We start from the raw sequence: 14287 nt of genomic DNA, 5'->3' as shown, positions 1-14287 counted from the left end.
AGATAAGAGCGGCGGCGTAGTTGCCCCTCACCGTGTTTCTTCTCCAACACTTCCTGGTTCAACACCACCATCACATCATGTCTCTCGAAACCATCACGACCATCTCCCCCGCCACAAATGCCCCGATCCTCACTCGCACGGGCATCTCGTCTGATGACCTGACTCGCATCCCCGAGATCGCCCAGGCTGCCTTCCGATCGTTCTCGCAGTCCACCACCCTGGAACAGAGACAGCAGATCGTGTCGCGGGCATTGGCGATCCTAGAGAAGAAGAAGGATGAGCTCGCTCGCGAAGTCACTGAGCAGATGGGCCGGCCCATCGCATATACCGGCGTGGAGATCGCAACGGCCATCAAGCGCAGCCACTACCTGAACCGCATTAGTACGTCGGTGCTCGGTGAGGAAGGCGTTGTCCCTGGTGAGGAAGAAAAGGGGTTTCGACGGTATATCAAACGCCAGCCGGTGGGTGTGGCGCTGATTATCTTCGCGTGGAACGTGAGTTTGTTTTCTTTTTTGGCTGTCTATCACTTCAAGACCCCAACTAAGCCGGATTGGCCTTCGTTTCTAGTACCCCTACCTCATTCTGGTCAACAGCTTGATCCCTGCGATCCTGGCAGGCAATGCGGTCATTCTGAAACCTTCGCCCCAGACCCCGACCATCGTTGAGCAGGCTGCCTCCGCCTTCTACGAGGCCGGTCTTCCCAAGGATGTGATCCAGTACTTCCACTGCGGATCCCTGACCCTACTTGAGACACTGGTCCGCTCTCCGCTAGTGAACCATATCTGCTTCACCGGCTCGGTGGCCGGTGGTCTGGCAGTGCAGAAAGCTGCCGCCGACCGGATTGTGAACGTGGGCCTTGAGCTGGGCGGCAAGGACCCAGCGTACGTGCGGGACGATGTGGATGTGGCTTGGGCAGCGGAGGAGATTGTCGACGGCGCGATTTTCAACAGCGGACAGAGCTGCTGCGCACTCGAGCGCGTGTACGTCCACGAGAAGGTCTACGATGGCTTCGTGGCGGAGGTCAAGAACGTGCTAAGCAAGTATCGCGTCGGCGAGCCCTCTGATCCCAAGACTCAGATCGGCCCTGTTATCTCCAAGCGCGCAAGGGAGATGATCCTGGCGCACATTGAAGATGCAGTCAAGAAGGGCGCAAAGGATGAGACGCCTGCTAACGAGACTTTTGAGAATTTCCCGCCCAATGGAAACTATGTCAAGCCCACTCTGCTCACGGGTGTGAATCACGACATGCTCGTTATGACGGAGGAGACGTTTGGCCCGGTCATTCCTGTCATGAAGGTATCGGGCGATGACGAGGCTATTCGGCTGATGAATGATAGCGAGTTCGGTCTGACGGCTAGTCTTTGGACGAAGGATGTTGCTACAGCCGAGAAGCTGATGGAGAGGGTCGAGGCCGGGACTGTGTTTGTCAACCGCGCTGACTATCCTGCTCCGGTGAGTTTTAGATATCCTGCCAACTAGAACTCTTTTAACAATCTTATTCTACAGGACCTGGCTTGGACCGGCTGGAAGAACTCGGGCCGAGGCGTGACTCTCAGCCGATTTGGGTTCGAACAGTTTGTGAAGCTGAAGAGCCACCATATCAAGGACTACCCGAAATAGATCGCGGGCGTGTGATTTGTTTGAGATATTGACTCTATGTATGGCCAAGTGAGGTATCTATCTAGGCTCAACGTATATCAAATCATCGAAATCATGATATCCTTTCTGAGTATATATCTGGTTGTCCACCACGCATATTCGGGTCTGTCTCTGAGCTCCGAGGAACTTGAATTCTTCCAGAAAGCAGCGCTAAACAACAAAAAAACACACGAATATACCTTGTCTTCTATTCCTGAACCATCCAGTAACTTAGGAAACAACATAAATGTAGACAGTGTCAACCAAGCCGATCTTTAACCCAACGAGAGGAATGGATCTTAGCAGCCCGCCAAGGCCGCCGGCCCGTGGAAGTTTCGATGAGAATCAGGAATGCAAGCCAAGTCAAGCACCTGTTGTTACGGAGGCATTACTTCACTAATACACGATATGCGCCAATTCCAGGCCTTGCGTTGCGAGGACTCCACCGCATGCCGGCCGTCCACTCACAAGTACCTTGAGAGAATAGATGCATCGTGACAGGTACCGAGATCAGACAGGAAGAGAGTCGCCTAAAATCAATGTTCAAAACCTGTTAATGACCTTGTTTCTACGGTGGATCGAGCTGTCAATGGCTTTAAGTTGACAAATCATCTCCCTTTGTGAGTTAGCTACTAAGATTCCTGGGGCTGAGTTAGGGCACGGCTCCATTCAACTACCTACTGAAAATACAATAATAGCATCTCTTGAGAAAGAGAAACCGAATAATAATCCCCACACACAAAAAGCCCACCTTCCGTTTATGTATGTACCTGCTTTGTCCGGAATGCGTACTAGAGGCCTGTACCTGCAGCTGAACAGGGTGCGAGGCGCCAAGGTCCTCGGAGCATTACTGCGATGCAAGGGATGAACAACCAAAATAACAACCAACGAAAACCCACTCCGGGAGGCTGGCGCAAGGGCATTTTTTTGCTTCGTGTTGACTCGTAATTTCTGTTATATTTCTGTGGCGTTTTGTCGTGCCTGAGAGTTAGGTTGCACCACGGAAGGACAAAGAAGCGAGGGAATGGAGCTCAGCCGCATCCTGGGCTGGGCTGGACTGGACTGATGTCTAGGTTGGAAATTAAGGATTGGACTGGGGGCGTTCATGCCATGTGTTGAGGAATTTGAGTACATTTGCTTTCTCGCGAGTACATATGTGGCAACCTTGGAAGCCTTGCTGTTTGGTGTAGCATCGTGACCTCCCAAAAACAGTAGGTCATCCCAGAATGAGTATTACATACTGTAAAGTAGCCTTCCAAGATCACCCCTGTCAGTGACGAATCCATGATCAATCCACGCAGGGTGCAGGTCCGGTGATGAGGATCGACCGCGCGTTCATCATCGAGATTACAGCAATGCGCCAGCCGAGATACGAAACAGGCAAGACCCGGTCAAGACAAAGGAAGGAAGAATGGGCACGCAAGCCACCTGAGATGAATTGCAAGCAGCCATCCACTTTGACAGCAGGAGGCAACAGTCCCGGTAAGGCACCGCGCCGGGCCCTCACGGTATGTTCATGCGCATACCCGATCCATGAGCGGGCGTGTTTTCAGTCTGCACTGGGGAAAGACTAGACCAAAACCTTAAAATCGCGCCGAGTGCCGAGTGAGCCGTCCGAAGGGACAGCGAAGAATGCGCGATGGGGATCGTTCAGCAGCACGCGAGGCCGAAAGTTTCGCGTTTCTCCTTTTTGCCCCTTCGGTACGGAGGTCGTTATCAGCTCTCCACTCTTTCTCCACTGATGTCCTTTTGAGTGCAGTCGTCATTTTCCTTCCCTGCAGGACGCAGGCCTATGACGACTTGCTCGCCACTTGCTGCCTGTAACAATGGGCGGCATATTGTTCCGGAGATTCTGCAGATGATGCTGTACATGAAAAAAAAACAAGGAAGAAAGAGAAACTTTGGGCTGCCAGGGGAACAAGCGTGGCCAGGGCAGCGAGCGAGACACTGGAATGTGTCACACACTAGTCCCCAGCAAAGGGAGACCCGCGGCGAGGACTTGCTGTGATCTTGCCGAGCCTGTCATCGTTCCATGCCACAGGATGGGCAATCCCGTTGATCGGAGGATCCACCAGTCCCTGACAAGGCCGGGATCAGCATGGATTTGCATACTGCAGATAGACCGTATGTAACTAACTTACTACGTACGCTTACTATATATGTACCCCGGCCTACATCTTCTTTGGTTCCTCTCACCGACGCCTCAATGTCATAGCGCATCTGCAGTGTTTCCTTCCTTTCCGTTTCTTTTTTAGGCGTTATCGTCCCCAGTCCCTCGTTTGATCCCTCCTGTCTCTCGTTATAGCATTTGTTTCACTCCGGAGCATTGCTTTTCTTTGTTGCTTTACATTGTTCCAAGATACCCAGATACCTCGGCAGCATCGTTCCATCGCTTCATAATCGTCGAAGAATCCCCTGTGTGTTGTATTCACAGAACGAAGCTGAAAATAAAGAGTCAAGAATGGAGTGTTTTCGTCAGATCGTCCGGTGCATCAAGTCGCCATTCACACCCAAGCAGAGGGTGCTTGAAATCGTGAGTTGAGAGTCGAGTGACCCAATCCGAGGAATCCATGCTAATGGAAACGCACCCAGGGCCCTCCCACCAACTTCAGGAAGGAAGAATTGCCTGCCTGCTTTTCCGATGCCGAGTCAGTCTTCTCGCCCACGCATAAACTCATTGAGCGACCGAGTCTGACCAATCTGTCACAGCACCCTGACGTCTCGCGTCAGTCGCGAGCCGACGCCAGAGGAGCCGGAGAAGAGTGGCACTGTCGAGACCGTCGAGTGTCCGCTCTCAGCGAAGGAGAAAATTCAACATCACGTCCGAAGGATGAGCATCAAGCTGTCACCGCCAGCGTCCGAGAGTGCATGAAGCCATCTCGTTGGTCTTGGCCGAGTTAGAGTGGCAGCCGTGGAATATAGGATGTCCTCGAGTCCGGCTGAGCGTGTCGGAGTCATGTCTGGTTCGTACGGTAACCAGAATGCTAGAGCTTCCTCAGTTTGCTTTGGATAATCACACCAAGAATGTTGGAACTTCGTTATAGCGTGCTTTTTTGGCTTGGGAGTCGTTGTTTCCCGCTGGCACTTCATCTGAGGGAATATGTTCACTTTTCTGTTCGCCTTTCCTATCAGATACAGAGGCTCTTGACCGAGATGGCGCTGGCAGCTCATCAAGGTCGTCAAATAACATTTGCATTCTCGACTTTCGCACGTTCGCCGCTGGTCTCTGACTAGGAGCAAATGGTTGTCTTTCAGGTTTCGAGGAGGATGCGTTTGGCTTTTCGGCTGATCTGGTTTTGTCTGTAGACACGCTGCTAGAAACTTTGCCAAATCGATTGCCGGGCTGCCGTCTCACCGGTGCAGGAGCAGTAGTAACTTCAAGGTCAAGATCATCATCCTCATCCGTTGCGGTCTCCTCATCAACGTCCATTCGCTGGACCTCTGCAGCCCTCGACGGCGAAGGAGGTCCATCGCCACTGGTAACCGGCGCCTGGCTGCTGGTAGAAGCAGCCGCTTGTCCGTACCCTGCAGCTGCTCTGGTAGCAGACTTGATGGTCTGCACGCCGGCCAGCGACCGTGCCTTTCTCGGGCTAGTCAACAGGTCATGGAGATGAGTCCCAGCCCACATCTTCTCTTCATCTGTATCCTCGTTCTCGTCGGCATTCTCCCCTAATACTTGTCCCAGCCCGGACTTCTGACGTGCTGCAAGCTCCTCGGCTTCATGCTTTCGTTGGACATTCTTTGGTAGCGCTGTTCGACCATCCGTGGGTCTGTCCAATTCCCCTAAACTTGCCGCGTTCCGAGCCTTTGCTTCCTTCGTCCGCCGAACGTACTCCGCGTAATGTAAGTGTTGAGTGAATGTCTGGGCGACGGCATAGAATTCATCCTCGACCATAATCCAAGCGTCGTCTTTATCTAGGCCTTCGATCAAGAATCTGCGTTTCTCGTTAGTGGATTGTCTATAACCGGTAGCACATGCAGGGCTGCGAACGCACTCTTCGGACGGGCATCGCTTGATCGGAGACGTAGGCGGGGTTTGAGCTGCGGGAGAGAATGATATCAGCTCACGATGAGTAAAATTCCCGGTTCACCCTACATGATCTGAGAAAGTTCCTCTTGTCAGGCGAGGATGGTGGGTTCTTGGGAGTCTGATCGTGATCCGGAGCCGGCTCCGCTTTGATGCGCTTCCGCGGCGTCGATTCTGGCTTCACCAGACCAGTGTCATGCTGGCCGATCAGCCAGGGCAGTGTCCTTGGCATGCTGCGGTCACATCAGATGGGGTTGCTAGAGGTGGTGGTTGCGACCAAGTGACGGGAAGGGACGATAGTTCCCGTCAGTGGAGCGATAAGAAACCCCCCACCCCCAACTCCGGGGCAGGGCGCGGTGTTAGGGTGCTATAGAATCTTACGCAATGGCGCTATTGTTAGCTTCGAATTACATGATCAACTGCAAGAGTCCCCTCAGCATGACTAGTACACACACCTACACACAATTTACATTGGGTTTAGTGTATCATGCGATTGGGGTTTGAAAGAGCGTCTTAATGTTTTCGACATGGAAGGCAATAACAGACGCGACTTGAAACCTAATACCTATGGGGACTACAGAAGGTAGGTCAGTCCACCCCGGGCGAGGCGCGGGCTGTAAGGTGGACAGGATTAGGTGAATCAGACAGGCAATAATAATGTAATAAATCATTTGCAATTGCCTGAAAATTCTGAAGAAGAATTATCTAGACTTTGGGATGAAAGACTTTGCACCCGGGCAGTGCCAATCCACCTTGAGAATCGCTCCATTAACGCTGTCCGTCATGAACAATTCTTGATTATCCTCTCCACCAAATGTGCAGTTGGTGATAAATGCGTTCGGAATGGGACTTTGGATACTTTTCAAGGGAATTCCATATTTGTCAACCACAAATACTCTTCCCAGTCCTGGTACACAGACAAACAAGTTTCCTTGCTGGTCGATGGTTAACCCATCTGGCCCCACGGATCCAAAGCCCTGGAAAAACACCCCGGCTTTGGTTGTTGTTCCATCCTCATGGAGCGGAAGCTGCCAGACTTGGTTTGCCCGAGTCATAGCCACATACAACGTCTTCTCATCCACTGAGAGTACAAGCCCATTGGGAGATGGGCCATTGTCCACAAGACAGTCCAGCTTTTTGTCCACGGTATATCGGTAAACCTTTCCAGTTGGATCGGTCATTCCGGTCCTACCCTGATCCGTAAAGTAGATGTTGCCTTTAGAGTCTACAATCAGGTCATTGACCCCTTTGAATCGCTCAAGATTCCGTCGAGTCAGGTACGGAACGACGCTATTATCAGCGGGGTCAAATAAAAGCAGTCCCTGAACCAAGTCAGCAATGTGTGAAACTCGAGCTCGTTAGAACCAACTCACCTCTTTATAATCTGCCACGACGATTCTTCCGTCATGCATTATTGCAAGACCATTGGGCTCGCCGTCCCACTCAGCGCACGTCTCGGCATTCTTATTCGAGTCGATCTTCAAGATGCGACCAAACGGTATGTCGACAACAAAAACATCGCCTTGTTGGTTGACTACTGGTCCCTCGAGAAAGACACCGTCCAACTTGTGTGGAAATCCTTGGGCCCATTCTGTAGATTCCTGGCGCCGAAGCGAAGAAGGGAGGTTATAGTAGATCCCTGCTGTGATCACTTCGGGGGGTGGATAAAAGTTCATCTTGGGTAGTATGGCAGATAAAAGAACAAGCAGACAGATCCAGAGTCCACAAGGTGTGACACTGAAATGCTCCAACTCCGCTCCGGCACACCAGAGCCGTCTAAGAGGGGTCAAAGTAGCCCTCGGATGTAGACCCACCACCCCCGGCCGGCTTTGCATATCAAGTAAAGGATCAAATTTGCTTCCATTCAACTTGCGCTTTAAAACTGACAGGATACTAGAGGGAGAGCTGCCGTACGGAGTTCAGACGCCTCGAATATTAGGAGTTGCGTTCTATCTTTGCGACTAGTGGGTTTCGAACGATCCCCGTGTCCGTAACCCAGACTACCTATATTACTCAAGACTAGCAGTCTACACAGAGACCTGAAAGATATCAAGACTTATATGATCCTCCATACTGGGTATTTGCTGTTGTAACCAGAAAATTTGCAGAGAATACACGATTTGAAATGCCCTCAAACGGCATGGTCTGTGGCGGGTTCAGAATCGAAGAAAAAGACCCCTGGTAGAAAATAACGCCATGCAACCTTCCGAGGAATGATAACGCCGATGGTTTTGCTCGAGAAAAAGAACCCCCGTTCATACCTCTCCAGGCCGCTTGCTGTTGCAGCTCACGATCTTCACCTTATCCGCCTGCACGGCTTGCTGATTATCCAGTTTGAAGGTCACATCCTTGATGAGGAAGGTCCAGACATCGTCGCAGAATCGGTATGTATCAAGGTGGCCCTAGTAACCAAACAGTCAGTTTCATTCCAACCAGGAATCAAGACCAGCAGCAGACAGGGAAGGGACTCACCTTGAAGGTAAGCCGAGCGCGGACTTTATCCGCTAGCACCTCGGTGACAACCCGGTCAAAGGTGGAGAGGATCTTCATGGCGAGCTGGGGCTCGATGCGGCCTTCGTTGATGAGGTCGTCCAGCGTGTCGGTCAGCGACAGGCCGAGACTAGGTTGAAGTGGTTCAGTTGGGTTTCTCGGTCATCCTGCCCTGATTGGGCAGCTTGTGTGGGAGGCTTACCTGCTCCCACGGTAGAGCTCATAGTAGGACTGCGTGGCCATCGTGAGAGATGTCAGGATGGACTTGCGCGAGAGGTGATGACAAAGTCAAGAGTCCCGGCATCGAAAGAGAGCCGCATGAACGCGGGGATGTGTCACGTGCTCGAATAGTCATGTGATGTGTTCGCAGGGGTATCACCTTTGGACGGATTTTGTTGTCGAATATTATTCTTATTATGAGTTACTGTGTCAATGATCCACTACGCCCTGATCCATTCTCCTCATTACAAGTCTCGGCTCACTCGTGGTCGGTATGGCACGCGTGATTCTCGTCGGCCCGGTCTTTGACCGCCACTCATACATTCTTACTGCACGCTGGATAGAATTTCGCCACAGAACAACTGGGAGGCCCAAGCTACACCATTTTACTTTGAATATAGATTCTGCCTAACCATTACAGTGAAACCTCAATCCATCAGCCCGCCTTAACAGCCCGCACCTCCTCATCCTGGGGCAAAATATCCGGCACCGGTCCAACGGGCGTGATACTAAACTGGTTAATCTGCTTGTGGGACTTGGTATAGTGCTTCTTGATATGCTCGAAATCCGTCGTCTCATGGAAAGCAGGCACCTCCCAGTAGAGATGGCGCACCCATCGATGGATGGCGGGGAATCCAGAGCGGATATCACGGATGTTGCACTTGAAGTGCTGCACGTAGACCGGGTCGAAGCGGATGATGGTCGTGTAGAGGCGGATATCCGCTTCGGTGATGCTGTCACCGAAATAATAAGGTGCGCCGCCGGAAGAGAGTTTCTTGGCGAGATGCGTTTCGATGCGGTCGAGCGAGGAGAAGAGCGTCGTTACCGCATTCTCGTATGCCTCTTGCGTGGTTGCGAAGCCGGATTTATACACGCCGTTGTTGACGTCGTTGTAGATCCATTCATTTGTGGCGTCGATCTCGCTGCGCAGTGCTTTGGGGAACAGATCGACCTTTTTGTATTGCTCCGGTAAGAGGTCGTCGAATTCATAATAGAGCATGCGGATGATCTCGGCGCTCTTTTTTCAGTTAACACATGAACATAGTGGCACAATTCAAGTAGACGTACCTCGTTGCTGACGATCAGCTTGTTTTTCTTGTCATACAGAACCGGAACCGTGAATCGACCCTTGTACTCCGGGTCATTGGAGAAGTAGATCTCGCGCAGATGAGTGAACTGCGGGTGCAAGGGATCGGGAATGGTGTTCTTGCCGGGCAGTTTCTCGTCGGAAGTGGCGAAGCGCCAGCCTGAGCGCCGACTTAGCATTTTCGTGCTCTCTAGGACAGACAAAAATAAGACAAACCATTTTCTCCGAGGTGCCAATGCACCGACGAGAAAGAAATGATATCCTCCAATCCCTTCAGGCTCCGCGTAATCAAGGTCCGGTGAGCTGCAACGTCTTAGTAACACAATCTAGACATGAGAGGTCTCTAAGCAATTCTCACCCCATGGACAAGCATAAGACACATAGAGGTGATAGCGGTCCTTCTCCGGAGGGAATTGGGCACCGGGCTCGCGTGAGATCCAGTTCCGGAAGACGGACTGCTGACGCTTGAACTCGCCGGACTTGTCGTTGGGATTGACCCAGTCGGTGATCTTGTTGGGGTTTCCTGTCTAAACGGCGTGTCAGAAGCGATTTACCAAGGTCTCGGTAGTGAATGGCTCTTCTTACCGCCATTTTTCGAGCTGGACGAGCTAACGAGCCGAAAATGGAGCTTGGTAGAGCTCTGGGATAGTGCCCCGCGCGCAGAACTTGAGTATGGGGGATATGGTGCAACGCCTGGGAGCGCAAGAGGATGCAGAACATACAAGGCAGAAGACGAGGTCTTATGTCTTCACCAGTTGAAAAGATACGTGAGGTGTTTAAGTCGCGGGGCCGATGACGTTACGAGATGCTGACTGATGCGTGACAAAGCAGAAGCATTTGCATTGGAAATCTAGACATAATCATATCGTAAATCTACCTACGAGCTAGTGGCTGTACGTGTACGGTCTGATCACGCTCAGTTGGAGAGCTTGACCATCACGTACGGAATCTCCACATCCTCCTCCGTCTGGTCCTCGGCGGTCACCTCGAATATGATATTTTTCTGGTGTTCGGGCACCGGCTTCTTGCTGACGTGCGCGACAAGCTTGCTCATCCTGTGTCTTTGTTAGCTTTCATCGGAGGTCGGCATAAATGAAGGGAAACTTACGGCAGAGGAAGGCGATCCTTCACCTTCGACGGAGGATAGAAGCTTGCATACAACAAGCTGACGCCAGAGCTGACCATGGTGATGTCCAAACCCTTCTCAGCGAACCAGTCGAGGAACTCTTGCAGGGGGATATCGTCCACCTCGAACCGGTCCCAGAGCCGGTCGATGCTGACCTCACCCTTCTTGCCCATGTACTTGCCCTTGGGGCTTGCAATCGGTTCACTGAAGCCGAAGAATGGAAGCGCAATGTTGATGAAGCCGTTCTTGTATTGTTCAATATCGTCCTTGCCATCAATGATCTTGAAAAACTCCAAGGCCACAAGTCCGGTGACAAGAGCGGTGGCAGTGGCAATAGCCGGGATAATCTTTCCGGCAATAAACTTGGTCTTGTGCCGGTCCGCCTGCGGGATCTCGTAGTTGTCGGCACGGAGGTTGCTTGCCGCAGTGATGAAGTCGATGTGGTGGTTGGTGTCATCGTCCTTCTCGAATTCAACGGGATGCAGGCGGAAACCTGCCAGAGACTTCGGAGACGGGAGAGTGGCCACTAGTTTCTGAATCTCGTCGCTGTCATTCGAGCCTCCAGCGGGCTGCGCGTTGGGATCAGGCTCGTTGTCGTCGGCCTGAATCTTGACGTTGGAGCTCGGCGTGAACTCGGGGATGATCATGTCGTCGACAACCTTTCGGTAGTAACCCTTGTCCGCGCCAGGGTTTTTGATACCGTAGTTAAAGGCATGAAGATTGGCGCCTGCAATGACAAATCCGAGATGCGTGGGGTTTTCGCTGTCAAACTTCAACGGTGTCGGCGCACGCTTGGGTCCAGACCAGAACGGCTGACCAGATGAAGTATGCGAGTCCCGAGGGAAGTTGTAGAGCAGCTGCTGGATCGCATTGTTGTACTGCGACTCGAACTGCTGCCGGGCCCACACGATGCAGTCATCAAAGGTCAGCGGCTTTTCAGTAACCAAGAAATCCCGCAAGTGTTCCAGAGTCTGCTTCTCATTGCCAGCCTGCTTGAGCGTCTGCTCGATATAATCAGGCTGCGAGAGATACAGGTTGACCGCCTCCGGCGGACCCACAAAGAGCGTCTGGAAGAGGTCGCGCGCCCAGGCAATGGTGTGTTCAATGCGGTTGGGGAAACTCTTCAGGGTACACATGGGGAACGACTTCTCTGGGGGGTCTTGAGAGCTCGAGTAAGACTCGGTGATGAAAGGAAGTACAACCTGGGTGTTGCCCTTGGTGCCAAGCGTGCCACTCTCCAGTAGCGGCTTGCGGAAGAAGACACAGCGGCGATCGACATACGTCCGCGCATCGACGTTGTCCAACGCGTTGGTAACTCCATCCAGTCCGTTCCAGAATTCCTCGTTGAAAATGTGCTCGGTGTCAGGACCAACGCGGTCACGGAGAGTCACAATCTTATCGTTCAATTCAGGGTTCATGGCCTTAACGGCAGCAGAGGCACAGTCACTCTTGAGTCTGCCCACATCCTTCGATCGGAAGAGGAACTGCCGGTTCAGATTGCTCTTTTCGATTTGGTCCATATCTGTCACATAGATCTTTCCTTTCGGGCCGGTGCCCAGACCGATCATGGCCCAATTCTTCAGGGTTTCGCAGCCGATAGCACCGGCGCCGACCAGGAACTGGGTGACGTTGGCGATCTTGTCCTGGAACTCCTTACCAAAGACTGCAATCTGTCCATCGTAACGAGTGCCAAGGGGCTTGCAGCTTTCTTCGGACCGAGTGGTCGACGAAGGTAGAGACTCCAGAGAATCGAAGTACATCCACTGGTGGACGGGGTTGAACTTTCCGGAGACGGCCTTGAGGACCTCCTGGGCAGCAATACCTCCGAAGAAAGCAGCCAAGGGGTTCAGATCACCCCGAGCCTGGTAGCTGAGCTCCTTGATCAACTTCTCGTCCAACTCGACCTTCTCTTCTTCCGCCGCAGCAAGATCATTGGCAATCTTGAGGATTTCCTGCGCGTCGCTGTCATTGTGCGGACGAGGCAACTGACGATCATGGGTCTCCGCGAATTTGTGAAGAGCCTGGATACCGATATGCAGCTGTTGTGGTCGGTCAAACTTGGCGAAATCGGAAATCAAAAACTCGGGCTTCTTCAGCTGCTCCGCGAGAGGCTGGAAATCAATGAACTTGGGCATCTTGACTTGTGTATAGATACCACCGCCCTGGTACGAGCCCAGGTCCGAAACATCACCGATAGTGAAGGTGTAAGGACCCTTGACAGTAACTTTGCGAGGCGCGCTGCCATTCAAGCCGTCCATACCCTTGACTTCCGTAAAAGTCACAAAATCTCCATCTTCCAACCCGTGCCGGGTCTCGTCCAGCGCGGATACCAGGCCGGTCTCATCAATGTCGGCCACAATTCCACTGACAGGTTCCTCGCCTGTAGGGTCACCGACAGTGAAGTTCTTGCCGAAGTCATTGAAGATGTAACCGAAAAGGCCAAAGGTATCCGTAATCGTGAGGAAAATGCCATGTTTGTGGCAGAAGTCCGCGATCGCCAGTTGTTCCTTCAATGGTGTCTGCGTCAGCACCACCGCTTGATACCGCTTCAGCTGCTCCAGGTCACCCGCAAGGTTCCCGCCTTCATGGATCGTCACTGGAACGTAGGAGTTCAGCTCGGCAACTCGTGGAGCGGTGACGTCGGCGCGAGGTTTGCCGACATCCTGAGGCTGAAGGAAGAACTGCGAGGACAAATCTGAAATAGCGACGGGAGCAGGATCGTAAAGGGTAAGGGACTTGACACCGGCGAGGGCAATATTCTTGGCTAAAGTGACGGTTCGTTGGTCTCTTCGCATGCTTTGAAATCAGGAATCAAGGAGCGCCACTTACCGATTTCCACACCCAGACCCTTCAGACCCACGACCAGGACATTCGAAGAGCCCATGCGCTTCATAGCTTCATGACCAAGCACGTACCTACGATGAAATTGTCAGAGAGTGGAGCAACCAAGGCATCCAAATCAACACTCACAGTTGTCGGCTGTACAGAGACTCGTCAATCTCCCCATGCTTGATCATCTCCACAGTCTTCTGTGGGTTATCCACCTGCATCTTGCCGAGGTCCTGCGGCAGAGTGTGTTAGTCGCAATTCAATCTTTTCCGAGAGGGTGACTCGACGAACGGTCATGATCTTCTTCTCCGGCCGAGCTGTGGCGTCGTCCGATAGTCTGCGCTTTCCCGGCTTAGACTCTTCACGAACAGCAAGATCGGAAGGAATGGTGACAATCAGAGGGTGAAAGCCTTGCTAGGGAGCAAGACTTTCGGCAGTGATAGAACGGGATACAACTTCCAGCGTACCAGGCACCTTGCTAGGACGAGGAGAGGCAAGTAGAAACTCTAAATCGCAACCGGACACAATGTACCTATACTGTACAGGACAAAGGGATGGCAAAATGTGAAAGAGGTTGAAGGAAGGCAAGGGAGGGAGGGAGGAAGAAAGAAGAACAAACCAGCGACGACGTAAGAGGGACAAGCTCCAGTCTGACTAAGCCCCGCCCCGCGATCGAATCATCGCGCTTTCATCATTCATTTGCTCACTGCGCGTCGTGCCAGCCTGATGTGATCGCCCCTCCAGGCACATTTAGTGTGCTTCTGGTCTGACTGTCGGGTATTTATCGCGTCATACCAAACCTCGGATAGGTCCATCGATAATCGATCTCATGTGCCGCTTCGAGATCTTGGGCAGTGGATTACTGTACTGG

The 14287-nt window shown here is 52.3% G+C and overlaps 7 protein-coding genes across 7 annotated transcripts; 2 read left to right on the top strand and 5 right to left on the bottom strand.

Annotated features, from left to right (window-relative positions):
- Positions 1–77: 77 nt before the first annotated feature.
- N7474_007962 (aldehyde dehydrogenase family protein) lies at positions 78–1620 on the top strand (the record flags this gene model as incomplete). Its single annotated transcript, XM_057199372.1, has 3 exons — positions 78–494; positions 568–1452; positions 1507–1620. The coding sequence occupies 3 exons, from the start codon at positions 78–80 to the stop codon at positions 1618–1620; spliced, it is 1416 nt and encodes a 471-aa protein (XP_057050073.1).
- Positions 1621–4099: 2479 nt separating this feature from the next.
- On the top strand, positions 4100–4510 carry N7474_007961 (uncharacterized protein; the record flags this gene model as incomplete). Its single annotated transcript, XM_057199371.1, has 3 exons — positions 4100–4171; positions 4231–4286; positions 4348–4510. 3 exons carry the CDS (start codon positions 4100–4102, stop codon positions 4508–4510), a joined length of 291 nt encoding a protein of 96 aa, XP_057050072.1.
- Positions 4511–4651: 141 nt separating this feature from the next.
- Positions 4652–5897, bottom strand: N7474_007960 (uncharacterized protein; the record flags this gene model as incomplete). The annotated part of the gene is made up of 3 exons (XM_057199370.1): positions 4652–5573; positions 5634–5679; positions 5735–5897. 3 exons carry the CDS (start codon positions 5895–5897, stop codon positions 4652–4654), a joined length of 1131 nt encoding a protein of 376 aa, XP_057050071.1.
- A 469-nt stretch (positions 5898–6366) lies between these two features.
- On the bottom strand, positions 6367–7341 carry N7474_007959 (SMP-30/gluconolactonase/LRE family protein; the record flags this gene model as incomplete). Its single annotated transcript, XM_057199369.1, has 2 exons — positions 6367–6987; positions 7039–7341. The coding sequence occupies 2 exons, from the start codon at positions 7339–7341 to the stop codon at positions 6367–6369; spliced, it is 924 nt and encodes a 307-aa protein (XP_057050070.1).
- A 579-nt stretch (positions 7342–7920) lies between these two features.
- N7474_007958 (transcription initiation factor IIA subunit gamma) lies at positions 7921–8398 on the bottom strand (the record flags this gene model as incomplete). The annotated part of the gene is made up of 3 exons (XM_057199368.1): positions 7921–8067; positions 8138–8285; positions 8358–8398. The coding sequence occupies 3 exons, from the start codon at positions 8396–8398 to the stop codon at positions 7921–7923; spliced, it is 336 nt and encodes a 111-aa protein (XP_057050069.1).
- Positions 8399–8810: 412 nt separating this feature from the next.
- N7474_007957 (glutathione S-transferase family protein) lies at positions 8811–10052 on the bottom strand (the record flags this gene model as incomplete). Its single annotated transcript, XM_057199367.1, has 5 exons — positions 8811–9392; positions 9443–9621; positions 9678–9764; positions 9820–9988; positions 10047–10052. The coding sequence occupies 5 exons, from the start codon at positions 10050–10052 to the stop codon at positions 8811–8813; spliced, it is 1023 nt and encodes a 340-aa protein (XP_057050068.1).
- Positions 10053–10377: 325 nt separating this feature from the next.
- ubaA (E1 ubiquitin-activating protein ubaA) lies at positions 10378–14247 on the bottom strand (the record flags this gene model as incomplete). The annotated part of the gene is made up of 6 exons (XM_057199366.1): positions 10378–10516; positions 10570–13351; positions 13417–13502; positions 13558–13649; positions 13708–13830; positions 14212–14247. 6 exons carry the CDS (start codon positions 14245–14247, stop codon positions 10378–10380), a joined length of 3258 nt encoding a protein of 1085 aa, XP_057050067.1.
- Between the last annotated feature and the right edge of the window lie 40 nt (positions 14248–14287).

Source organism: Penicillium riverlandense (assembly GCF_028828495.1).
Source record: "Penicillium riverlandense strain IBT 135883 chromosome Unknown utg000007l_segment0_segment0, whole genome shotgun sequence".
Lineage (NCBI taxonomy): Eukaryota > Fungi > Ascomycota > Eurotiomycetes > Eurotiales > Aspergillaceae > Penicillium > Penicillium riverlandense.
This window is presented reverse-complemented; position numbering and strand designations above follow the sequence as displayed.